Source organism: Branchiostoma lanceolatum, chromosome 10, assembly GCF_035083965.1.
Source record: "Branchiostoma lanceolatum isolate klBraLanc5 chromosome 10, klBraLanc5.hap2, whole genome shotgun sequence".
NCBI lineage: Eukaryota > Metazoa > Chordata > Leptocardii > Amphioxiformes > Branchiostomatidae > Branchiostoma > Branchiostoma lanceolatum.
Window position 1 is genome coordinate 9,379,634 of NC_089731.1, and position 27,217 is coordinate 9,406,850.

The 27,217-nt window shown below is 41.7% G+C and overlaps 1 protein-coding gene across 1 annotated transcript; it reads left to right on the forward strand.

The window, feature by feature from the left end:
• The first annotated feature begins 1,477 nt into the window (after positions 1–1,477).
• On the forward strand, positions 1,478–26,995 carry LOC136443351 (glycine receptor subunit alpha-4-like). Its single transcript, XM_066440555.1, has 9 exons — positions 1,478–1,922; positions 10,481–10,566; positions 10,914–10,981; positions 17,993–18,213; positions 19,372–19,454; positions 20,106–20,243; positions 23,811–24,027; positions 24,350–24,452; positions 24,835–26,995. The coding sequence occupies exons 1-9, from the start codon at positions 1,843–1,845 to the stop codon at positions 25,513–25,515; spliced, it is 1,677 nt and encodes a 558-aa protein (XP_066296652.1). The 5' UTR covers positions 1,478–1,842; the 3' UTR covers positions 25,516–26,995.
• Positions 26,996–27,217: the final 222 nt, after the last annotated feature.

Sequence of the window (27,217 nt, forward strand, 5' to 3'; positions counted from 1 at the left end):
TCGGACTGCACATGTGGTGATCTGCAGTTTATCTACATCTCCTACATCCACAACAATTAGGCCAGAGCTTTGTTCTTTCAACCATTGTGTCGTTGGTGCACAACAGGGAGTCGTTCTGAACATCTGTCTTCAGCGGTACGGACAGCTACTTCGTAAAAACGTCTCTCCCGGTAGTTCGACCTGTACGTTGAAGAAGCTTCGAGGGGTTAGAAAATCGCCTTTGAGAGTTGTCGTGCAATTGAGAGCGCAATTGGAAAAGTTTTATCCTCATGTCTGAGTTGCTGACTATGCTAGACTGGCTAACGATTCACCGCCCACACAACGTATGCCGGTTTGGTTAGGTCTAACAGTCTTGGATACCTTCTCAACTGTTCCAGGGTTTAAATATGATGTTTCAGCCATAGAGTCAGAACTACAGATTGACATCGCTCGAGACCATAGTAATACCCACTGCCCAATTATAACTCACACAAAAGAAGTTGTTTGCGCTAGAAAGGCTATAACGATAACTCCTAAACATTGGAAGCAATGTCTTTTATATATCTGGGCGTATATCATCACATTAAAAGACCCTAACGGCAGAGATAAGATGCCACCATCGTTACTCATAATGGGTTCCAGAACAGTTAGCCTGGCTGATAATGTCCCCTGTCATGTCAAAGTGGCACTACGCTGTGCGGGAAATATTGTTAGAATTACGGGGCGAGGACAATTGGCAGGGGAAAAAAGCTATACACAGTCCCATTACAGTGGGTCGAACGTGCCAATCATTTCCATATACAGACACACTATTTGGGTCATGCATTGCCTGTCAAACTGCTATGCTACGCGGGACTCATATATAACGGACGTTGTGCTGTTTTGATGAGTGACTGTGAAGTTAGGCGTAGAGCATCGACCCCATGTCATGAATAGATGAACCCAAGCCAGCCGTAAAATTTGCATCAGCAATTATGCTAACAGGATCCCAGGTTGAGGGTATTCACTGAAAGCTCGATATCTATCGCCAATATGAGTCCAAAGCAAACAACATTGACGTTGATTTGTTGATACGTTAGGCTCAAGAAAATATCAAACTTTGAGTAGTTCTGTTCTCTATCGTATATGTGTATCAAACGATTGCTTGACAGTTATACACAGAGGGTTCATATCAGATGATTAGATGAAGAGTTGACGAATAGCATAATACAAGTTTTCCTAAGGTAACGTATGCATAGTGAACGATGGTAACGACATGGGGATGACGTAGGGGTTCAGGATGTGATAGCCATAAGCCGCACGTCCCTCCCAACAGCGGCCTCTTGTCCCTAATGCGCGGCAGACTATAACATTAACTGTAGCTGCGCGCTGTGCGTCAAGCGGTCGACAGTGACAGATGCGAGCTGTCTAGTCTTTTCATGGGTCCGTTTTCATGATAGCCGTCCCCCTCCCCCCAATCGCACTACATTCTTTTATGGCCCTCTGTTAAGATTTACGGCCTCATCATTCCTGCAGTTCGCATGGAAGCTGTACCGTTAACCTGACAGGAAACGTCGGATTGCAGTGACCAATGGCAGCCCCGCATGATAGGACATGAATTATTCAGCATGCAATGACTACTACGCTATTCGTTGCTGCCGGCTCTGGTACAGTTTCGGCGACTGTGGGGGTCGGTTATCAACTTTATCACGCTCAGTCAGCGGTTTTGTTCCAGGGTGTCTGCTAGTCCATCTTGACTTCAGCGGTCTGTGCATCAGCAGACTACGGCATAGGTATCCCTAACGGCGCTCACAAATTTGCCGTAGATTTAGCGGTGGTAGCCACCGAGCTGTGCGGCAGCCGTCCCGGCCAACTTGAGCAGGCATGGTGATGGGGACACTACGCGCTGCTGGCCGGCGGACTGTTCTGATGCTTTGTGCTCTACTAGTCGGATGCTTGCACAGGTAAGTGCCACATACTTCAGATACTGTGTGTTCTCGAAGACCATATATTAGAGGTCGGCTGTTGGAGCATATCATGGTAACTAAAAGTAGTACATATGCGTTGTTGCTGCAAGTCAAATACATTTAAGACCACCTGCTGTTGAACGTTCTCTTGCTAAGATATGGGGTATTGAATGAATCTATGATGACAGAAAGGCATTGCTCCAGGAGGTCTAGTATAACGTCCCTCAGTAACCATCCACATGGCCGTTTATACCGTCTTACCTGGTGTTTAACTATGAAAATGTGGCTCATTAAAATGTCGTGCGTTCAGCCAAGAGCTCTCAACTGGTTAACATGGCGTTTTGGTCTTGACCTTTGAAGCCCCGTGGTACTGGGTCTACAAGTTGTTGATTCAACGAATAATAAATCAAACATAAATCATCTTAGATATAATGTGGGAGTGTATCGGCCTTTAAGAGGATGCCTAGATTCGAAACATGGCGAAATAAAGGGTATTTGTGTAAGAACTGAACAGACAACAACAAAAACTTAATAGCGTAACAACCGATCCATATTTGTCAACTAAAGCTAACATCCAGCTGAATTCACAGTCTTTATTTTACATGCACGCCTAACAATTACTTCTCGATATGCAAAGACATGTGACTTGACTGCAAGCAAAGTCGGCCATCGTGTGCGCAAATGTAAAAACAGGTCGAAGTCAATACAAACGCGAATTTCATCCAGAAACTCTTTGTGTATGTATCATATAGCAATGGTCCGTATCCATTAGGCTATAGATACGCATTGTACCCAGTGTTGATTTGCCACCGTGAGCAGAAACAACCATGCAGTGATGACCGTTCCCTCGCGTTACATATGTTGTACATACTTTAATGTAGATGAATCTTTTCTTCCGCTGCTACCCCTTAAATCAGAGGCTGGCTCCCACACAGACACGCCTGAAAGGTGAAAAAAGTCTAGATAGTATTACGAAGTTGAACTAAATACAGATTCATTGACGAGACAGAAGCGTGACTACGCCGGCCTCTACCCCTACATGTAAGTATCTAGCGTTTCCTTAGTCCAAAGCTAGGCTTATATAAAGTACGTTCTTTACGGTAGTGAGTAAAGCAGCTTAAAGGCTCAGAACCCAGCGACCTGCACCGCACCCCATATCACAGAAGGGTCATTTTGTGTTGTTATAATGTCATGAAAATCTGAAACAGAAGCCGTAACGACTTACAAGGAGCTATTCGCCCTGTATGTCCGACGCCAAGATATCGATGTTCGATTAACGTTCATTTGGAGTAATGCCTTTCTCTCATCATAAATGCATTTAATTCCCCATATTTCAATAACAGGAAGATCCTGGATTCCTCGCTGATGTATCGGGAATTTCCTGGATTTATTTTGACTGACCCATTTTGTTGACTACAGAGCACAAACCACGCGTGACGCATACTGAGTATTGGTGTGTAGCTACACATTGGCGCATCTGGGATGTTGGAGCAACTCGTTTATCGAACGCGCCTTAAACATCCGAGATATCTGCTGTATTTTCTGGGACGTGTCGTAATCGATTTATTGAGAAAATAAAGTTCGAGCTACATACATACAAAGTTTTTGAAAACTGTTTCGTTCGTGGATCCATTAAGTGTTTTACTAATGATTTTGCAATCCACCAAATCCCACACTAAATCAACTAGACATGCTCACAGACGCGCACTGATTGCCTCTGCGGTTTAACGGAACTTAAGTTAAATTCAGAATACGTCATGAGGGAGGACATTTTGTGTAGAGAATCCACAATGTATAACTGCCAGCACAGTGCAATGATTATGCAACGCTTGAAGTTGATAAGGCACTGGGCCCATGATCCAACTAGTTAACTGTTTTAAACTTTTCCTTTCAGTCCATGCAAGAAGTAGCGACTTTTAATGTGACTCGTGTGCACATTCTAGCCCCACTCCAACTCCTGGGCCCATCTTGGCCCACGCTAATGGTCAAGTTTCTCCATAAGTTGACCTGAACAGCAATGTCTTCTTATAATGGTCCCCGGCTAATGTATAGCTACACCGACAACGCCAACGGCCACGATGTTATCGCTTAGATAATTAGCTGGTTGCTTCCCGTTACAACTTTAAACGGCAGATATGTCCCAAAGTCCCTATAGAAGTACACTTTCCCAGTAACAGCGGTCGTGCAGTCTCCATCAGCAGTGTTTGAGGGGTAGTGATCTCCTTCGCTCTGCTCACTCCGATGGCACATCAATCAGGAAGAGCTCTCCCTTGAAGGCGTACCTACCCGTCACTCAACAGAAGCTAAAATAGGGCTTACCATATGTTTTGCGAATCTGTGTCCCTCCTGCCCATTTCTAGACCACTAGGAAACTACAACTGAGCATATTTATGAGAAGACGGTCCGAATGTGAATCGCTAATCGTTAGAAAATGGGACGCTTGTCGTCATACAACTATTCGCTTATCTTTTTGAGAAGTTGTTCAGAATTATGGGTTGCTTATCTTTCTCGGCAAAATGGTCCATGAAATGAGTTGCATATTTTCATGGGTAGATGGTCCTCCGATATGACATGCGTATCGTCCTCGCAAAATTGTCCCTGACATGCATATTTTCATGAGAAGATGGTGTACGATAGGAGTTGCTTATCTCCATACGTTAAGTTGATGCTAGTCTTGAGAGCAAAACTCACATTATAAATGAGATATTGAACCTTCTTTTATCCATTTCTCATATTTTAAAAAATGACTTTCCAAGTCTAACCTGTAAAAGTTGAATGAATGATAAATCAGGGAGCTATATACGGCCATATTGGCAGTTAAAGGTAGTGATATATATCTTGTCGGCTCTATGCATCAATCATCACTATCTATTGGACAGATTTTGTCATAAACATTATTACGCGGCAGTACAATTTATGACACACCCGAGGGGGAAAGTAAGTTGGCTACCGTGACTGACAACATGGCTTCAACGGAAGGCAGGAAATATAGTAAAATATGTTTCACAAGTTGATTAGAACCTGTTACAAGTTACATCTCATGTGATTCCTATCGCAACCAATGACCTAACGGTTCCAGTCCAAATTATTCTGGTCCTTGCCAACGCAAAAATACTTTGCTGTACACTGAGTGTGTAGAATCATAATTCACAGGTGTTATCTTCCACAGTAGCATATTGGTCCTGACATTTTGCAATTTAGTTGGCGTGGCAGAAATACTCGCGTGTCCGGTCATTGGCAGCGGGTTTCGCAGCTCCATCATCATCACCATCAGTAAAAATAACATGATACTGCGTATGTGCAAGAAATCATTGATACCGTTCTGTCTCCAAACATTGATCCAAGCATCCAACGAGTCACTGCGTATGTACCTGAGGTCGCCAATGTCTCTCGTACCGAGCTTAGCGCACGAAGATTGTATTGCCGGCCAAATATGAAGAAGGATGACGGGGTAAAAACGGAAATATCAAGGTATCGGGGATTGGTATCAGACGCGCCACGATGGAACCCTCTGATCTTGCCCTTTGATCTTACCCCATGACAACAGTCTTGATTTACTGCACAACAGCATATCTACCTGATCATAGAATCTTCACATATCAGTCATTATCATATAACTATGGGTGCAGACCATAAAATCAAGACCTAGAACAATGAAGAATGGAAGACAAAATTACAAGAAGGGCCTCTTCATCAAAACAAATGGGTTGAAAAGCGCAAGGATCATTGTAAATTAAGATAGATGTTATTGTACATCAGTGTTCATTCAAAGTAGCTTAGCATTGTGTTTATGGTACCCGCGCTCCGCCTCTTGGGCTAGAAAGGAAATATAGCTTGTATGTTCATGCTACTCTTCTTCATAGTCACAACACGATAACCAATCTCCGGCTGGCTATATCTCCCGCAGACTCCTGGAGTGGGTACATAAGGATGTGTACCACGATGATTTGGTTAAATTACGTTTCTATAGACGTATGTTAAATTACGTTTGTGTAGAGTCTATAATGCATTTTTTCAATATATGTCGAGGTCAATTAGTTAAGATTATTTTACATATCATACGTATGCGTAACAACAGTAAATGTGTAATAGCAGATTCACAACACATTCCGTAAGATAAAAAGGCACATTGAGTGCAGTATGGACGTTGAAATACTTGCTTCAATTGAGCCCTGGACGTATTGGCGGTAAGCTACAAGCATCAGGACCAAATTGCACCGTAAAAGCAGCAATGATGAGGAGGAACCAAATTGCGAATGGCCCTCGTGCAATCACATTCCTCTGAACCTTAATGATAACTTGAATTGCTACATGTTCCAACACAACGTAATCATGCGCCATTCCAAACCTAATCCGCCGGCATGGTATACGAGTCTTCTTCATGAAACTGCTACAAATGTCATATCATTAGGGCAAAGTTCCTTTTTGATCCGCTAGACGACCGTGTTATTTTTGCGCCCGGCTCTCTGCGACCCCAGCTGGCCAGAGGCCATGTAGGACGGCCGATTGGGAAGGTTTGATCGATAACCGAGCTACACCTCATCGCGCATGAAAATTGCGGTGCGATCAGTTTCCTTCTCGTGGTAGCCCTAGTTTCAAACGTCCGTAATGGTAAACCGAATGTCCATCCCTTGACATGCTGACTGTGTGCGGGATATGATCCGGGAGTTTGTCTTGCTTCTGTGTTACCTCCGGCGGACGAAGCCCCCATGTTACCGCTAGGAGGTCTATTATAGGTTGTGGCCGGAGTAAATGTGAAGGAGTCACCGCAACTGGATGAGTTGAAGATTACTGGTTAAGATTGTTACCACAAGAGCACGTTCATATACAGAGAACGTGACCACTGTTGATTGGCTCTATACCAACTGCAAATCCTGAAATGGTATTTAAAGTGAGGCTATTGCCAACCCTTAAGTCATCATAACGGCCGCAGTGTAAAAATGAATAAATGATATGTTTAAAGTTCGAGATACTAAATCCATTATAGCCACGGTATATGGCCTACATAAGACAGTGAACGTATAACATGCAGAAATTACGACGCTAAAGTTTGTTACCAGCGCAGCTATACGTGTACGTGTAAAGTCTCTTTTGTTGACCGTAAATCGATTCTACCGATGTATTCAGAGAGGATTCTTTGTTTCCCTGTGGATTCTGATATGTCCCTTAAAGTAGGATATATGGTGCGCCGCTCGGTGAGTAAGGAGTCCTGCTGTGAGGCTTCGCGCCTCACTACAGCATATCATTGAACCCCTTAGTGCCGCTGTGGTTGGTCTATGAATAATAAATTTTCAGCATAGTGATAGCTGTCTGGACGTTTCAAAGTATATACCCACATAAGTCGTTTAGGGCACTTAGTGCGGTTCATAATTTTGATATAAAGATAAAGAAAAGCCGATAAATCAAAAGTCATTGACATATTCCGAGGTAAAAAGACAACTGTGTTAGGACAAATGATAAACATGCAGGAATGTCAAAAGTCGTCCAGGTAAACATTAGCAGCGAAATGCTCAATTTTGTGAAGGAAATGGGGCAAGGAAAATCAAGATCGTAGGTCAAGATAGTGTATTAGATAAAGAGATAATTTTCCCTCAAATCAGCAAAGATACAGTTAGATAGCCGCCAAGTCTGTGTTAGCAAAAGACAGTTAATTAAAAGCGAGAACGGTTTGTGACTCCAGTTTTCAGAGTAAGACTTCTTACCAGTTTTGGATGTACATTTGTGTAGGTGAAAAGTTACACCGTCACATGTGATAGACCAATAGGCATAGTTGGAGTGATAACTTCCGATGAGGATTCTGCGTTGATAACGATGTACAATCAGTCTTACTCAAGCGTGAAGGGTAGAGGGAAGTTTTCTGCTGCGTTTCGTGGAATGATCGGCGGATAATACTCCCTCTGCTGAAGACGGATTAATATTTGATCACCTACAGGAAAGTCAACGTCCTGCGGTAATGATTTGCTTCAAGCTGCCAGAAGCAAACTCATCAGTACTGCAAGACCGAAGCATGACTGATCGCATGCCTGATGAAGCTGTCTCCTTTCACTACCACCTTAACGAAGCTAAGCCAACTCAAAACATTCCATCGTCTGGTTTTGACATTGGCGTTGTTGGATTGACAAAACCAACTGGTAAGCAATCATCAAAACTTCAGTATTTTTGGAACTAGGAAGGTCATTCGATTGAAAGTCCAGATGAGTTTCAGACTCTGTCATTCACGACGTTTGAGTTCGCCACACAGATGACTTTTAGCCATTTAATCACCTCACGTGTTCTCATCCCGGGAGGTCCAATCAACCACAAGGCAATAATTACGCTCTCTCCGCGTGTTGATGAAGAAAATGGGATTAGAGGCAACGGCGTTGAATGTCCAGAACGATCCAATCCTAGGCTTTCTAATCGAAACATGTTGGCAACTCTAGAAGCAATTTAGAACTTCAAGAAGAGATAGTGATGATTGCATCCGATGTCCAGTGAACGTGATCTTATCTTCAGCAAACAAGTGGTTAATGCGTCATCAATGTTGGGCTATCCCCACACCCTGCACGCCTTGGGGTGGGTTCCTCGATGACGTAGGTCCAGATATTCGATCTGGTCCACCAGGTCTATCGATCGTGACTACTGCAGGGAGGTTAGTCAAACATATGCTGACGTCTATGCTCCACGGTTCGCTATGTGAAATGTTCAAATGGTGCTGCCTGTAAATGAGGATCAATATCAATTTTTATCCTTCGTGCTTACTACCACCACATAGTCCAACGTTTTCCTCACAATTTTGTCTTCAAAAATGCACCTCATTGGCTTAGCGGAGACGCAGCAAACGATCTTACGGAGGGCTGGTCTGTAATTTGCATCAAATAGACTTTATCGATGATTCTGAAGTACTACTACTAAAGTCCGTCGATCTCGTTCAACAGACGTCAACTCCAACTACCAATGGCTCACAATCAGACTTCAGAACACAGATGTCTTTGAATCCCCAACTTTCTGGCTCAGAAGGGAGATCGATATTGCCATACGCATTCCTCTAGACAGCGACTTGTATACACCTTAGTTAGACAGGGATTTGCTATGTTTCGGTATGTTTTGGTTGGATAAATGTTTGCGGTCGTCGCTGTCCCTTCAACTAAACAGTTGAAGCAAGTTAAAAACATAATGAGAGGCAGTCATAAGCAAAAGGAAACTATCTATTTATAACTTTTACTCAAGGCAAAAATGGTAACTAAAGCAACAAACTAGATGAGCAGACAAAGTAGCCTGAATGAAGCGAAAATGTTTCATCGTACATAATTCATGTACAGTTATTGATGAATAGCTATATAGCATTCGACAGCAGTTGTTTCAAATTACGGCGAGTTCTTAGGTGGGGTTTACCAGACAGTTTCATTCGATACGCCTGGGTGTGCAGTCGTGCCAGGCCGGCCGTCTTCTTAATTTATGTGTTTCTGGAGCTCCCTCATCGCACACTGGTAATATAAAACCGTGCCACCCGAGAGAGAGTGAAGATTGGAAAGGCTTCAAGCAACCCAAACCCTCGGCAATGTTAAACTAATGACTCCAATAACTTCTTTTTCCAACTAACATACATTATCCTGGTTACTGCTGCATTTTGCTGGGGCTTATTCAAGTTTTTATTGCCACACTGTAACCACTAAAGTTCCACAGCTACAATGCCATGTCATAGTCATTGTAACTGCAGAACATTAGTGGTTACAAGATGGTCAGAAGCCTCCAAATAATCAAATATATTTGGAGGTTTCTGACCATCTTGTTCATGGGTTCCTTCAACAAGATATATCTACAACAGAGGAGCCTTTATTGATGAGACCTATTCCTTCACTGAGAAGGAAAATGATTAAGTTATGGGCTCCTTAATCTAATAACTGTGTGTTCGTCAGGCTCTAATGGTGTCTAAAAAGCTGTGTGATGAGATGAAGGCAATGCTTTGTTCTTCACCAGATTCCTCTTACCTAACTATCACATGGGTGCGAATGAGTAGTAGAGATTGGACAAATTAAGGGTGCATAATTTGTCAAAGGAGTTAGCGGCCGGCCAAAGAGGCGTCCATACAGTCTCCACACGCCTCCTCCCGAGGCCGAATGAATAGGACAAATTGGCCACACAGGATGAATAATTTGCCGGAAGACGTACCGCGTCGGCCAGCTCCTGCTCTGGCGAATTATTCATTCTACTTGGCCGATTCTTACGTTTTTATCAGTCCCCAAAGGAGACTAGATTGAAGTTTGCTTGCCGGCCTACTCCTCTGCCAAATTACCCAAATAGGTGAGTGATTTGGCTAAGGACGTCAGCTCGCCTCTGGTGAATGTCTTTTTTTATCCTGTTCGGCCAATTCCTAAAGTTCTTTTAGATTTAACTTTCTTTGGTAGCAAACTCCTCATCAGTCACTCTATTTGGTCCAATTTATACTGCCCATTCAGTTCTATCAGGGCGCTTGTGGACATCCCTGTACGGGATATCACACTCTCTTTGTGAAGCGACTTCACTGTTTACATGTTGAGCAGGTCTGGCATTGATAACAGATTATGTCTTTTCAGACAAGCGGCTGCAGCAGACAACATGACCGAACTAATGGAGACACTCCTGGGGGAGCAACCGCGCAACCTTCGGCCGAACTTCGACGGTGAGTTTTCTACATAACTTTCATACTACCCTGCAATAACCTTTGGCTTTGTCGAGAAATTATTAAGCGAACTTTGACAGAAAGTTATGACAGGTCATCGCGAAGCCACTTGAAATTCAAATGTTGATTGTAAATGCACTTCCAACAAGCTGTAAATGCATTCCATGTCAGCAAGGTCCTATGGGCACGGCATGACATTGGAGGAAATTTCAGCTAAAACAAGCAGACTTAATCAAATTGACATGTACGTGCGTCCTTGGACAGCATGGACAGGTTGAATATCTATGCCAGCACCATGTAACCCTACATATCACTTGATACCCTACATACCACTATATACTCCACAGGTCCACCCGTAGAAGTGATCGCCAATGTCTACATCAGCAGTATGGACTCTGTAGAAGAAAAGACAATGGTGAGTAATATCAAAACTTTATTTGCGATAAACAGATGTGCCTGTGTAGACTAATTAGCGCCAGACGTTGGAAAATGGACCCCATATAATCGACTTTGTGGGCACTTAGAATTAAACGCTATATCACATGCGTCATTGTATTGATAGCTGTGGAACATTACGTACTATATGTTTCAGACGCCCTTTCTATACTAGGCTAAATGGTAGCATCAAATTGTAGCTCTTAGCTCTGGCTATATGTTGACATTTTTACACGAAGATACTCGTGTATGATGATTGATTGATTGATACAGGCATTTTATAAAATGCATTAATGACATTTTCATGAAAAATTGTAGGAACATCGATTTTTTGCTAACGACATTCTTTTATTCATTCATATTTCTTCAAACAAATATCAAACGCAAAATGATTTCTCAAATGCCTCCAGCCAGTTGTTCAACAACACTTGATAGGAAAGTCATTTCATGATCATACTTTTCATAAGTATTGTGACGAGCATGTGACAAGTAGCAATGTAAGAGTCATCAATTCCAAGCATTTACATTGTATACATAGTACATACTAGGCATTCTGGAATGATAAATGTTTTAACATTAAGTGCGGAATGGTTGTTATGTGCTGACTGGGTGACTCTGCCAATTCGGCACCCGGTTTGTTGGCGTAATTGAGGTGATTGTCAATTAAGGCTAATTGAAATTTTTGTCAATTGATTTTAATTATTTGAATAAGATCTTGCAGATTTAGCAGCAGCTTCATTATTTGTTGATTAACTTCAACTTTGATGAGAGTGTCATGCGCTTTCAACTGGATATGTCAGTGCGTTTGCTTGGTGAATTATGTGTGCTCCATTGATGGTTCACGAAAATGTAGAGTGCAGATTTTCTTTCTCCGTTTACTCGAACCATCACATTTCTACTCATACTTACGTACCAACTTCATTCAGTTCTATAGATTTGTTGTGTACTTCTGGTTCAGGACTCCCAACCGTGTTTTCCAAATATAAACCTCAATCGTTGCTACCGCACAGTGTGCGGTTGACCCGACTTAATTTCATTAACCACTGGACTGAGCGATTGGCTGAGGGATTGATCTTTGGTTGAACTGCCCGGTAATTGATATTGAGCTGAGGACCCAGAGCAAGGTTGAGCCTGGGAGTGGATTCAGTACGGCTCATTACGTGAAGCCCGTGGAATATCATAGGAAACATTATATTGGAATCCAATATATATCATCTATCGCTTGCAACAGCGTGTGGATGTAGGTTTGCATTGTATGTTTCTTTTTAGACGATTGATGATTGCCATGTTTGAATCTTGTACCTGGTGGATAGATCTCAGCAATTACTTATCACAATGCAAGCACACAAACACACACTATACAAATCTGTGTATGCATGGACCAAGCACACACACGCTATGCAAGTATACCTTAATTACTGACTTGGAATCGGCCGCTAAGTACTGTATTTTCGACTGCCTTTATCGACATTTATGGAGACCTCGAAGCAATTAGCATATGACCTGCTAACACGTAACCCAGTTGGAGATATATTTATCGATTTATTAGTGAAACATATAATCTCTATTCATTCCCGGAGTACAAGATTGATTTGTGCATGAAACAAACATCAATAATCGACGATCTACTACTTTTCCACACATCGATCAGGAAGATGTATATATATTGAAATTAATGTATAATCATTATTAGATTCTGGCATGCACTGCTTCATCATGATTTTGATCGAATTATAACACAGCTCACACGAGAATACGCTTGAATACTTCTTGTCCAGGAAGCTTATACATAATAAATATTAGAAGATCATTAATATTGTTATCATACAATCACCACAATGACTATAATGCTGACAGATTGTGTTAATAGATGATAATTCATCAAAGTGTTGACAGTCACAAAGCTGAAATTTTCAAATGTCTTACATGTACATGACTGAAAAACTGACACACTGACTTGACTATGTAGAGAATGGTATAGAAATAAGGAGATGGCCCAATAACACAATTTCATTTGAAGTGTTGAAGGTCTTTTAGGTCTTTCCTTAATGATTGTCTGAACTGATGTTTAGATTTGTAACAGTCTCATCACGTCAAAGAACATATGGACATAACCCTGAACAAATTGGAGTGTTTCTAATTGCCATAGGGCATCCTTACACAGGTCAGATAGGCAGGATGTTACAGCACTGTGACTCTTCGCAATAGATCAGGGCATAGGCATTGACAGAATTGCATTGGCGAACCCAAGCCACTTCACATCATCAAGTAAAACACAGACAAAGAAGCAAATCGTTATTTTAAACTTACAGTTATTATAGTGCTAATTAAAGAACGGACACGTTTATGGTTAATCTTCATGAGAATCACCGAGCAACATTGATCCCACCTAGTTGACAATGATTCACTGAAAAGACATCTGGCAAATTGGCAATCCAGCTTAATCCATGCTGTGCATAAAACAAATGACAGGATTAGCAATAATGAGGCAACGATAAAACAAATAATCATGATATACGCACATGAGAAATTAGGTTGAACAATGCGGGCACGTGTAGCAATGAAATTATGTATACTGAAGAATGCACTCCATTACTGTCTTTTAGATACATCGTGCTCCTTAGATAGCTTAGAAGTTAAAACCCATGTATCATTAAGTTGTGATGCATCAGTCTTAGTCTTACCAACCAATAGGTAGAACATACAAATCATGCATGACGTTTTCAAGGCCAAATTAACCTAAACTGAAAGTTATTTATTGTGTTAAACGTGATGACAGTCATGACTCGTGCTTTGAATCGGATGTACCATGACATAGTAATGGATAGTGTGATATGGAGAAGCGTCGACCCAGGTATTATTAATGAGAAACCACGAGCGTAGTGTTTAGAGTTATTAGAAACTTCAACTGTGATTTCTACTTCTAGTTTTCGCAATGGGCAGGGTCACTTTGGTTGCCATTGACGTGGGATGAGGACACAAAAGAAAGACTTACTGTTCATCCGTTTACCATCATCTAGAGCATCATGAAAATGAACACTTCCTATTATTCTTCTCCGTTTATGCGCCCCTCGTAAAGAAAGGTCTTTGGTAGGATAATTAGGTGTCTACATAAAATGTCTGCTGGCATGATAGCAGACAACAGACGGCGTATATTGTACCTCCAATGGGCCTGTGGACAGATTGGCAGTTTGCCATTTATGACAGAGTAGAAGTGGCTATCCCTCGCTTCACCAAATGGATAGGACAGAGGCTGTCATAACATACAGCAATGATGCCACCTATGTACTAAGACAACTTGCTTCTTGATGACCTTCAGAACAGCAACCAATAGTGCCAAAGGTTATAGAGACGGATCTGACCTGTTCACATTTGATGGCTATGCCTGCTTATTACATCTGCCAAATGGTGGATGGATGGGGGTAGAGTAAGCTCGGGTTTCATGGCCATGGCCTGTGTATATATACGTATACAATCATTCGACAAAGTGCCAATTTCCTTTTGTTACATTCACGTTAACAGTTTCCACAGACAGTTGTGGCTTTAATGGTCAGTTTGTCTCAGAATAAGCCTCTAAATGAGCGACATAGATAGAAACAGCTTTAATACAGCATTTTCCCAGTCGACGTCTTCTTTACCTAGAATATGTAAATTGTGTCATGAAAGATAGTACCAGCAAAATATAAAGTTCACCAATCAGGTTCGGATCAACAAGATATCGACCAGGTCCTAACAAAGCATAGACAACATCAAAAACCATCTCTGCTTTCAGTATTGATCCTCCCTCATCACACGGGGATAAATGAGCCATCACATTGGAAGTGGCAATCAGCGGCTGTGCAACCCAGAAAACAGTAATTGACAAATGGAACACATTAAAGGATGTTATAAAAGACGCACAACGGGTGTTATGAAACTAGACATATGCCTTCTCGACGTTTAGTTTGCAGTTGACAAGAAAACATAAATACTGCCGCAAGTGTTGATTTACAACATATCGAAAATGATACTGCCGCTGCAATTCGATCGGAACAAGCTGTCGATGCGCTCCGAAAACAGATAACAGAATCCAATACAGTTGCTACACATGCTTCAAAACAAAGTAAAGATGCATCCGGATCCGGCCGTCAAACAGTTACTTAACTACAGGTGCTGTCGCTAAGATGGTGTTTTGAAACGTCCATGGTTCGCAGGTGCAAATCGATTATTTCTGAACATGCTGCCATTCATGACTTGGTACCTGATGACAAGTTACGAGAACCAGTGAGGAATCTATTATCCGGCTGAAAGGTTTAACACGCAGCAAAGTCTAAAACGGCGGTGCCGGCATGCCATCTCACAATGGGATGCACCAATATCATTTAGGTAATAATTCAGTTGGCCAAATAGGGGCTTTAAAATAACTGTGACTGCTGTCAGCTCCTCGTCATCCTATTATTTTGCTTTTGAAGCACTGAAATTCGTCAATGCTTAGCAGAAATGCAATCATTAAAATACGATTTTCTCCTGTATTGATGACTCGAATACGTCAATGGAGTCACGTGGTACCATATCCGCCTCCATTAGTTTATAAATGACCATACAAAGGCCTCGTAATGAGTACAAAGAAAATTAAAACGCAAGCGCTAGTAACTAGTAATAGTCCAAAATTACATGTGGGTAATCAATGGTGGTCCGCTGTTTATTTCATTGTATACATAATGCGCAATGAATGGGTTTACCTACATACTTGTTTATTGGGTTGTTAGAGCGTGCATGCACCAAATGGATAGCTGGAAAAAAAACATGCCAACTACAGATTCGAACATTTTGATCATGGGCAGAGAGAAATCGAGAGCTTTGTACCATCGAGAAGGAACGGATGAACCTCACTCAAATATTTAAAAGGGAGCTAAAAGCTTGTATCGCATAGTCTCTATCGGTCTAGCTGTGCCATCCTGATATGCCGAGTCTCTTTGATCAATAGACACGGTGAGAATGTGATGAAACCGCCGTTGACCTCAGTGGTTAATGCACTGCCAAGTCTCAGTGGTTACCGCGTGACTAGATCAGTATATTTGCTGGTTAAAGTCCGGTTGTGTACGTTCCAATGCTTCTGCAATCATCAATAACGTTATGGTTTTAGACAGAATGAAGCAGTGACGACTATCTTCGTGTGCAGTTAGTGCCACTCTAACTTACTTGTAGACTAGTCCGGTACAACTTTGTCGTAAACATGACGTCAAAGAATAAATCAATGGCCGTAACGTCGCTGAATAGAGGAGACCTTGCGTCTGGGTTTAGAAGTACTGAACAAATCGTCAGGCTGGGATCAGTTTGCATCAACTCTTGAAGACATGTCGAAGTAATTATTAAGGAATGAATACAGTCAAGTCTGATCAGGCAACCACTTGGCGCAAGCAATCACTTGTAGTCACAAGCCACATTAAAACAGTCCTGACCATTTTAACATAGTTAACACGTTCGCCATTTCCTGAGCTACCACCTTTCCTAAGCGACCAGTTTTCCTCAGTCCCTTTAGTGGCTGCTGAATCTAGGTTTGACTGGTAATAAGGAGATAACATTGATTATCTGAGTCTCTTGGAGACTCGGAGTGAATGCACCGTTAAGACACAACACAGAAACTTTATAGATTTTCTCATCAGACAAATTAAGGTAAAGGTAAACGACCTCAGGGCACTACACAAAGAAAACTTCAATAGCGATCCAGACTAGAAGTCTACTGAAGAACGCAAGGTATACGTCTCCAAGGTTTTAAGTTACGTACAGATACATTGTACATCCCAGGAAGCTAACGATTATCACAGCCGGCCAAGACAGAGATTTGGTGATTATTAATTACGCGTGCCTAATTGACAGCTTGTACCACGGGGGCGGTCCGTTTCACTAGCCTTTACACGGCTTTACACACAGTCCACTTCAAATAACGGGCGGAAGGCAGTGCGCCACCCGTGGTGCAAGATATTACAGTTGCTCCTCTCATATTTCTTTTGTTTGCTACAAGCGTTTTCTGGCATATATGAAATAGTAAGGGCCCAACAAAAAAAGGAGGATGAGACGCATGTACAGGGACAGGCAAGAGCAGGCTTGAACCCGCCGGCGTTCGTCCTCGCCGCGCTGGCTGTACTGCAAGCCGGGCACGTTGATCGGGTCATAGGAGAACACCAAAGAAGAAGCAGCCACGGGTGGCAGGCCATTGCACTTGAAACATTAGAAAACTTTCAATGACAATTGCACAAATGTTTCAGAATGAGGAAAATATGCTTCTATCGCTAGCGCAGGCTTATTAGCATATCATTATCATGACCCCGAAAGCGGTCCCGGAGCCAGTTTCCTTTTTACACACAGAGAGGAACCGCATCGACCCCCCGCTGATGTGGACTGTGGTCTGGTGCGGTTCCTGGAAAAACCGGATTCTCCTCTTTAGACTGGGAGCGGGAGGCGAACTAGTTCGGGTAAAGTGGACTAGTTCGGGTAAAGTGGACCCAGTCTAAAGTCACCCTTAAGCTAAATGCAGGGCTTTCAACTCTTTCGCGCCGTTCCACTGTACAGAAACTGTAGCTTTAGCTTCCATCTGCATCCGGCAGTATGATCTCATATTATGTAGCGGTACATGTATGTGGGATGGAAGGTGGAGGCTCGAATTAAATATAGCCACATGAAATAAGACAGCAACCAGTCAACTAATAACAGATATGTTTCATGTCGTATACTATTCATCATTGTTATCAACTTATCATTATTGTTTTCTTGATTATCATTGTCATTAAGTTTTTCTTTGCATACTACTGTCTGTATCTTATATATTTATGACGCAGGGCCCCACTGCAAAGCAGTGACGATTACTGAGCTGGACAACCGTGGAAAAATATGACAGAAAGTAAAGACTAGTAAATGAAATGTCTTACTGACTAATTCATAGACCAGTCTCTTATACTGCATGAGTGCTGAAATGCCTTCCACTGAAACTAAAAGTGGACCTCTCCAACAGGATTACACAGTGGGCATCTACCTCCGCCAGTTCTGGCGGGACCCGCGTTTGGTGTTTGAAGGTTTAAACAAGACCATCAGTCTGGACTCGAACATCCGGCCGAAGATCTGGGTGCCGGATCTGTTCTTCGTCAATGAGAAGGACGGCAAGATGCACGCCATCACCACAGCGAACAAATACATCAGGATCCACCCCAACGGCACCGTTCTCTATAGCATGCGGTAGGTACACGGGCCTCCACATATTTATGATACTTGTAGTAAATAATTGTAGTAAATAAATTGGAATCTGCATTAGCAGTTGCCTAGCTGCATCAGGTATCCAGTCCTGTATAATACCAGCGAGATATATACACTCTCCAACAAGAAAGTTTTTGCTATTGATAGATATCTGGATAAAACTTTGGCATAGGTTTTGAACTGGTACTCCGCGATTTCCTCATAGGCAAGAGTAATTCATGCCATATTCAATATTACCGATGTATTCAATGAATGACAGGTAAAGCAACAATTAGAGGTAAAGCATTAGATATGGAACTTTATGTCATGCCTGGGCCTGATACGGGTGTTCCGGACCGTGTGATAACTATCCGGATCACATAGGGTTCGGGAGGGTTATCACACAGGCTTCCATAGAATATTTCGAACGCATTTCGAGCGCGCCGGTTGTGCGGCCGTCGGAAATTCGAATACCGGATTCGGAGATTGGAATCAATGTTGCTACAGTTTCTTGTTCGAGGACACAAAACTCCCTCAACTTCTGGCGCATTCCGCATTGAAATGTGTGTTTTCTCGGGTGGGTAGGGCCAAGGTATGACATAAATAAAATACAACACGTTGTATTCCGCATCACCCTCGGTCCCAGCCCTCCCGCGGTCGGGCTGGTACCTCGGGTGATACGGAATACCCCATGTTGTATTCTATATGTATGTTGACTTCTCAACCTCACCTGGTTGACCTGGTATTGAGTCTGATGTGTTTGGACAGGCAACGACGTCAACTTGCCAAAGGAGAATCGAATAACCCACTTCTCACTGTATCCTATGGATCCCTGTGGCAGAAATAATGGGCTCTAGCAAACCACCCACCCGTACATGGCACTAACCTTCGTGGTGTAACGTGTAGAATTACAATGAGGAAGATATCGACGACATCCGTTCATCTGAGAAGGATATCTCCTAATCAAATCACTGACCATACTTTCTATTGGTTGTTTTTGAAGACCAGTTGTCTGAATCACCAAGCGTTCAATGAGTGGATTATGTAGATAACCAAGTGGATCTGCTCTTTTGTGTTAAGCTCTCCGTGTTAACGTTGATGAATATTGTTCGATTTAGAGATTAGAGAAATGATTCCATGGCCAACTTTATTATGTTTCAGGCTGTCTCTGAAGCTGTCGTGCTACATGCACCTGCGCAGCTTTCCTGCTGACAAGCAGTACTGTAAGATGCAGATAGAGAGTTGTAAGTCCCGATGATTCGTCCTTCGAAACTCTTTTCATGGCAAGCCGGTCGTCTCAAATTGGTTGATGGGAGTTAATTTGATTTTCACGTCACAACCGATTGACTTCTACATTCTGATGAGTAAAACAACACAAAGTGTATAGCAGTGGTCCGGACTTACCGTTATTAACTGAAGGTCATTAGTGTTGTGAACGGAACGCTTAGAAAACAGAATGACGTGCCAGAAAGTTTTGATGGACGAATTAGAAATATATAGACAGTGGAACTGTATCTCGATTGTGACGGGAACATAAGTGGTAACCACAAACGGGTTGAGACAGAATCATACTGTAATCCTGAGTGCTATCAAAATATCATCCAATTGTTATTTCCGTGCTATTTATGCTTTTCCTATGCATTTCATACATTTGGCAGGTTTCTCCCTTATCGTAGATTCTTCGTATTCCAACATTTTATATTCTGCAGATGCATGTTTTTCTATGGAGTTGTTTGTCACCGTATCAGCTTGCTATATAAATTCCATACTTACGTATCCTATCATTATACTCTCATTGCGGCTCAAGGACAAATCTATGTACTTTATACAAACTGCTCTGGACTCTGAAACCTTGTTTCCGGTCCCTTCAATACTTCTGTTCCCAAACATCCCAGATAGCTACACCACCCAGGACATGGTGCTGGACTGGATCACCACCAGAGCGCCCCTGGAGATATCCCGGGAGGTCCACCTGCCTGATTTTGACCTCAGCATTGCCGACGTGAAAAGTTGCACTGCAGGGTATTCCACAGGTTCGTTCCATAGTCTCATATTGTCTTCGACAAATGTGTGTGATCATGATAGCTGCCCTCTCATGACATCTTCAGCAAAGTTCATCAAGCAAGGCTTCGAAAACTTAGCTATAACCATATCAAAGATTATATATTTAGGTAACGACACAGATAAGGCAATGCAAGTGTAATGGAGAAGCTCATGATCTGATGATTCTGTTGCTTTTGATAACTACGGTTAAGTCAGAGTCACGTACAACCAAAGATCCAATATCTACATGACCTTTCGTTGCAAAAAGAGACTCATTATACGTAGTCTTATCGTGACTTATGTAACGGAGAGGACATCATTATTAGGTAAAGGACGACTGAAAGTACCGCGAATGAACATTCAGTACTCCAACCTGAGTAAGACTTTGTCTCCAGCAAGTTTTCATTGGTAAACAGAGAACTTTGATTAGTTTGAGCTGGGATCTCTGAAGATCTTTCTTGCTTATCTCGCACAATATTCTGTGATGGTCTGACAGTGGGAATATTGCAATTGTATCTACAGATTGTCGAGGGATAACAGTATAGCTTACTTTAACCTAAAACCACATCAGCTCGAGACGTCATTACTGGGCTTTAACAGACAGGAAGTTCTGAGATATAAGACGAGATTACCAATGAAAAATCTATAGAAGATCGTGGAATTGTCTATAATGTGCACAGTGCAATCCCCTTGCTGGACACAATGATCCGTAAATGTATTTCTTGGCCATGCACGCAATATTCTTCTTCATCAGGGACGTTGATAGTCCTCTAGATGGAAACCCTAATGGCGCTATCTGGATTATAGGGCAACCTCTTAAGAACCAATCTTTCTCATTTCCTCTCTCTTTGTCGATAGCAGTCATCAGTCAAGACATTTCCTTGCTGTGCCGGATTACAATCATTTTGTGTTTTATCATAATTTTCTTCCACCAGATTCCCAGGGGGGCTCTTCTGCTCTGTTAATCGATATCAATGGATAAGTGAAGGGGGTAACTTGAAAATTTGTTCTTCGAAAGATTTCGACTACATGCGATGACCAACATCCTATACATTAGCCACAATTTCTATATCATTGAAAGATTGTACACGTTTTTACGATTTGCCAATAACCAATAACTGATGCATGGGGAGGTCGCAGAGAGCAACATTCATGTTGGAGGCTGTATAGAAAAAGTTTCGTCAAACTTGGTCTTCAGGGAATTGAAGCGACATAAAAGATATTGAATATAGATAAGGTCGGAGGAATGTCATTCATTTATGCATGAAAGCTGGAGATAAGGGTAGATCGATGTGGTCAGCCCGGCAGCGAGGGAGGTTTTCCGCACTTCCGTGTCTACTGTGATGTTCTCCTCACGGGTTCGCCACGGGGTCTCCATATTGTCTCAACCAGGGTTCAATGACATCCACTGCTTACGATGTGATGCCATCCTCAGCATCTCAACATCGTGCCTCAACTCGGTAAACCATGCAAAATCGATGCTTATCTCTTCAGATAAATGAAGTGTGCAAGGTAATTCTACTGAGCCATCGGTGCGGCAAATCAAGGCAGATATCCTGTTCAAAACTAATGAAACAAACTAGCAATGAATGAAAGGGACATACGAACAGTAATGAAGCAAAATGCAGACTGTATTCACATGTCCAAATACTAGTACAGTCTGTGTATGAACAAACGAATCTTTATCTTTTATCTTTCCCACTTTTAATAAAAGTGGTTGGTTGTAATAAGCATATGGACAACATTCGATGTAATGACATTGACGGATGCAATGGTGTATTCATTCCTCCTTTTTTTTTGATTGGCTGGGACAACATAATGGGCCTTGGTGTCAGATTATAATATGACTGTTTTCCGTTAAGTTGAACCTAATGCTAAGACAATTGCCTGCTGGTATTGGATGTCTTAGCACATATTCTGGGTGACGAGACTGCCATTGCCTGCACTTCGTGCAATCTATTCATTGCAGAAGACAACCTTCCCTTTGACCTTATCCGGCAATCTATTCAAGACAGAAGATGTATCTATGGCTTTCAGATCTTGTAGTCTTGTGAAATTGAAAAGAATTTTGATGTCATCTAACTGAATGAAAGTTTGCACCTTGCTACTCCTTGCATAGGCTTAGAATTGGGAATTTACGTGAGGTGGAAAGTTGAAGAGTTATAAAAAGCACAGTAACAGAACCACCGACCCAACACTGCACATCCCGGTTATCTATTCCCACATAATCCCCGAAAAATCGATAACACACATCAATGGAAAGAGCAATATGTGAACGCCGCAGAACGACTATGTATCTGTATAACAACGGCAATTCCCATGAAGAAGTGGTATTTGTCTTCTTGATATACAATAACGTTCCTATGGCCTGAAGTGCTATTGGCTCGTTTTCTTGACATACAATAACATTTTATGTATTGTGGTGCAAATTTTTACCGATCGAGCTTAACTTTTTCTTTAACTTTCTTCTTGAACTGTAATAACAAACTATGAAAGTTTTACTGATTTAGTGAAAGTGCTGCTGATTTGTCTCCTGTATCATACCATCTGTTTTACTGATTCGCTCTGTTGATGTGCAAGAGCGTGCTTTATCGTCGTGCTGCTAAAGCTTTAATGTGTCCTCTTGAACTGCAATAACATGCTATTGAAGTTTTATTGAGAGTCGCTTTGACGATGCAATATATAACTGTAAAGGATACTCTATGCTATGCAATATTGTGCATCAAGACGAAGCAGCTATACTTTGGTACGGTTTTCTTTTTGCATCTCTAACAATGGGTTGTGTACTCTGTCTAAGTAGCTAATTTCATTGTATCTGGTAACTAATTTGAAATGTAATTTGCTATGCTAACAGACAGAATTCTACACACTGAAGCCACTGAATAAACCCAACATTGATAGGTTTCTTCACTATGTCCTTTTTGGTTTTTTAGAATGTCATAAATTACAAGTAAATCGACTGACTTTCCAACTGTTCACAGCTTCATCAGCGCCAAAGGCTTCCACCACAAACCATTTCCAGAAATTCAAAAGAAATCGTGCTCTCACCTGAAAATCTGGGCCATCCACTACTTGCTGGTTTATTGGGCCCAACGCCAAGTAGCTCATGCATATTATATACAGCTGCTTGTCAGATATACTTGGGCTTTGCCCTTAAACTGGGCCATTTCGGTTCAATAAAGTCATGCCCTGGTGAGCACTTGATTAAATAATGCTGTTCATCCTTGGTTTTCAATGCAACTTACTTGGGGATGAATTTGGCTGTGTTTGCTCATCATTCTTTGTCTGTAAGATTTACATATCTGAAGAGCATTGAAAATATTCAATTATGGACAAATTGAGGTGTGTGTAGCCTGTAGAGCTATTTTTGCTGATTTATGCCCAATTCTATAACAAAAGCAAGTGCTCACATCTTCTTGCTTAAAAATGTCAGACTCCAATTTCAAAATCAATACACCAAAATCTATGTTTCTAACAGTTATAATTTACAGTAGTAAGAGACAGGTTTGTTCAATACTAGCCCTCAAGTTGAATATTAATGCACCTTTGATTTTCAGGAGATTTCCCTTGTATCAAGGCTGACTTCCTGTTGGAGCGCAGGATTGGCTACTTCCTCATCCAGATCTACCTTCCCAGCATCCTCATCGTCATCATTTCCTGGGTGTCGTTCTGGATCCACAGCGAGTCTGCGCCTGCGCGGGTAGCCCTGGCCATCACCACCGTCCTTACACTCACCACTCACAGCGCCACTACTACTCGAGCCGCCATGCCCAGGTCAGACATCTGTGTACTTCAAGCAAATATACAAAAGCAAATAACTAAAGTTATCCAAGAGCTATTACCACATTTTCAGCCCTCATCCCTCTAACATCAAACTCCCCAACATTCAATCCTAATTTCAATGCCTTGTACTCCCAAAATGTTAGTTGCTAGTCAATCACATTGTTTTATTTACCATTCAGTATTACAACAAAACTATTTTCTGATGTTTAACATTACTGACAATTGATCAGCATTGCTAGTAAAGAACATTATTTTGATGAAGGATTTGTTACAACCGTAACAGTGCTAAACCTTGTCCCGCCTTTCCAAACAGGGTTTCCTACATAACAGACATGGACATCTGGATGGCGGCTTGCCAGACCTTTGTGTTTGCAGCCTTGCTTGAGTATGCTATTGTCAACCATATCTCACGCCAGGTACGTTTCATCATTGTAAAACAAATAACTTTAAGTCTCATACTTTTCAATGCAAGTTTCACCTTTCTAAATTCTACTTGGACGTCAAGTACATTCCTGAATATCACCAGTAGTGTCTTGTTCTTGAGCATATTGATCTATTTTCATCATCATTGCTTTCCATTGCTTGAAGTAATAACCAGATTGACATACATTACAATATCATGCAAAGCATTGGTGTCTGTACCTGTATTTCCTGCTCTTCTTCATCCCGGTCTTTAGCAATAACACACAGAGGTAGCATCTAAAGAGCAAGTACAGATTTAATGTGCAGAAATAAGTTAACCTGCATTAGAAAAGAATGGTAAATGTAGCTTAACAGGGCCATTGATATGTTTTGCAGGACAAACGCTTAATGAAGAAGCTTCGTCAAAAAAAGAAAAATGACCCCTGCAGTGGTGCTGGCGGTGCCACTTCTCAACTCAACGGCCTGCACCTGAGCACCTCAGCTGTGCAGTCAGCACAAAATCAAGGAGACAGGTGCACACCTGATGTCAACAGCTGTGCACCTGTAGGAGGTATGCAAGCATCTGAAAAGAAGAGCTGTGCTACTGACAAGCTGGACACACCCATCAATGAGACTCCTTCCACAAAGGCAATAGAGAACCACCACCCTACGAGTGCCATTGCCAGTGAACCACTGACATTGTCAGCTGAGGTTTCAGCAAAAGATCAGAGTTTGAAAACTGGTAAAGATCAGAGTTTGAAAACTGGTAACAAGGAGCAGAGTGAAGAGTGTGCACCCAAGGCCCTGACCAGTATCCCGTATCCAGTCAAAGATTATGATGTGCCAGAAAAAGAGAAGGAAACACGAGTTGAGATACTGCACACACCCAAGGATAAGACCAGCACACAGAAGAACTGTGAGTCCGTCCGTCTCATGTCGGAGTTAAGACTGGAGGCAAAGCGGCTGGCAATACGACGCTCCCATGCAGTAGATCGCGCTTCTCGAATTGTCTTCCCCCTAGCCTTCCTCATATTCAACCTCTTCTACTGGTTGTACCTTTACCGGATTCTACAGTGAAGAAATGAAAGATCCCTGACATTTGCCACCTGCCTATGTTTACGTGGTGTTATTGTCTTGTGGTGTTTAAAAGCTATTTGTATATGGGTCAATGTATTTACCTCTTAACTACAGGATCACAAGTAGACAAGGCCATAAAAATCTTCTTGAGTGAAGCCGAGCCAAGATCACGAACTACATGTGTGGTACCAGAAAATTTGTATCCAATACAAGAAAGCAAGTCTTCTAACCAGTGCACTACATGTACATACAGACACTGCATCCTGTGACAGTGACGTACAGTTGCCTAGTGGAGTGCCTTAAAGTAAGGTCCGACTTGTGCACAGATAACTGTTTTGTCTTCCAGATAATTGGACATTAGATGTCTATCCTGACATATAACATTTAAAAACAGGTGTTTGATAACAGATCTGTATATTGTATCTATTGTATATCTGCACAACATATAACCAGTGGACCACCATATGATGATTACACCAGCTATGTTCATGTGTGCTTGGAATTGTGAAGGACAGGCTTGAAATGGCACATCAACACAAACCCCTAAATGCACTCCTATAAGAAAGTATACAGGTTCTGAAACAAATTCTAATGACAATGGCCTCATTTTATATGGGAGGTTTCCCTGGAGGATTAGAACCATTCCCAGTATTATGCAAATCAGGGCTCAATAAACCAATGGCTAGGCCTAGGAGAGGATTTGAATTTCCAACTGTTTGCTCCACAGGAAGGTCTGCTAGTGACTAGACCATGACAAGCCACAGGAATAGAATGTTGGGTTAAGATCAAGGAGGGTCAAAGCTTGAAGAACTGCACAACACTTAAGATAACTGCACTTTTCCTCATTGGGTAAAATACACTGCACTGCTATCATTGTTGAAAAACATGTTGCAAGACTCGAAAACTGTAACTCAATATTCAAGAGTCAACTAATGATGTGAAATGTATTAAATAAACCCCTAAGCACACAAAGTAAATGATGCATATCTGCAAGTTGCTGGTTACTCTGTATTGAACCCAGTTCAATGGAATGAAGCTGTATTGTTCTGTCTATAGATAAAACTGTAAAATCTAAGACTGGTCAGACTTTTTCCTCTGTTTATCGTGCTTGTCTCCTATTAAAGGTAAAGACATCAGTGTAACAACCAAGTATACACATTCTTGTCTGAAAATGTAAACTATCTGTCCCTGTCCCTAATAATGAGCTTTTGGTTCTTGTAACTTGATGCAAAATTTATTCAAAGCTTTCAAAGCCACAATCATACATACAACCAAGTTACTCACCCATCACTAATTTGCTACAAATGAATTGTTTCATTAACACATTAAACCATACATGTATTCTCTCATCTCTTCATAATGGCACCTTTTTAAGTCTTGTACAGATCTTTGATCTGAAAGAACTACCTTCTTTGCTCATAACACATTTTCTCATAGCAACACCTGTAACATTATTACCACCCAACACCCCCCCCCCCCCCCCCGGTATATCATCATGTTCCATACCTGTTATTACCAACAGGATTTATATGTCTTTGGCACATTTACACTTCCAATTCCAGAACTCTTTCCAGTACCTTCAAAATTATTCCAAAAAGCAACAATCATATAGAATTCAGATCTATTCTCTACTGCCCTGTGCCCTATAAAAGTCCAAACCATTTTTTTGGGGCTGTTCAGCATAACTCTTTGTAATCTCTTG

Bases quoted from the DNA above. Each gene is read 5' to 3' on its own strand.
- LOC136443351 (XM_066440555.1), top strand. From the start codon at position 1,843: ATGGTGATGGGGACACTACGCGCTGCTGGCCGGCGGACTGTTCTGATG. The intron at 10,567-10,913 runs GTGAGTTTTCTA...TATACTCCACAG, and splicing joins CCTTCGGCCGAACTTCGACG to GTCCACCCGTAGAAGTGATC. The intron at 19,455-20,105 runs GTAAGTCCCGAT...CAAACATCCCAG, and splicing joins TAAGATGCAGATAGAGAGTT to ATAGCTACACCACCCAGGAC.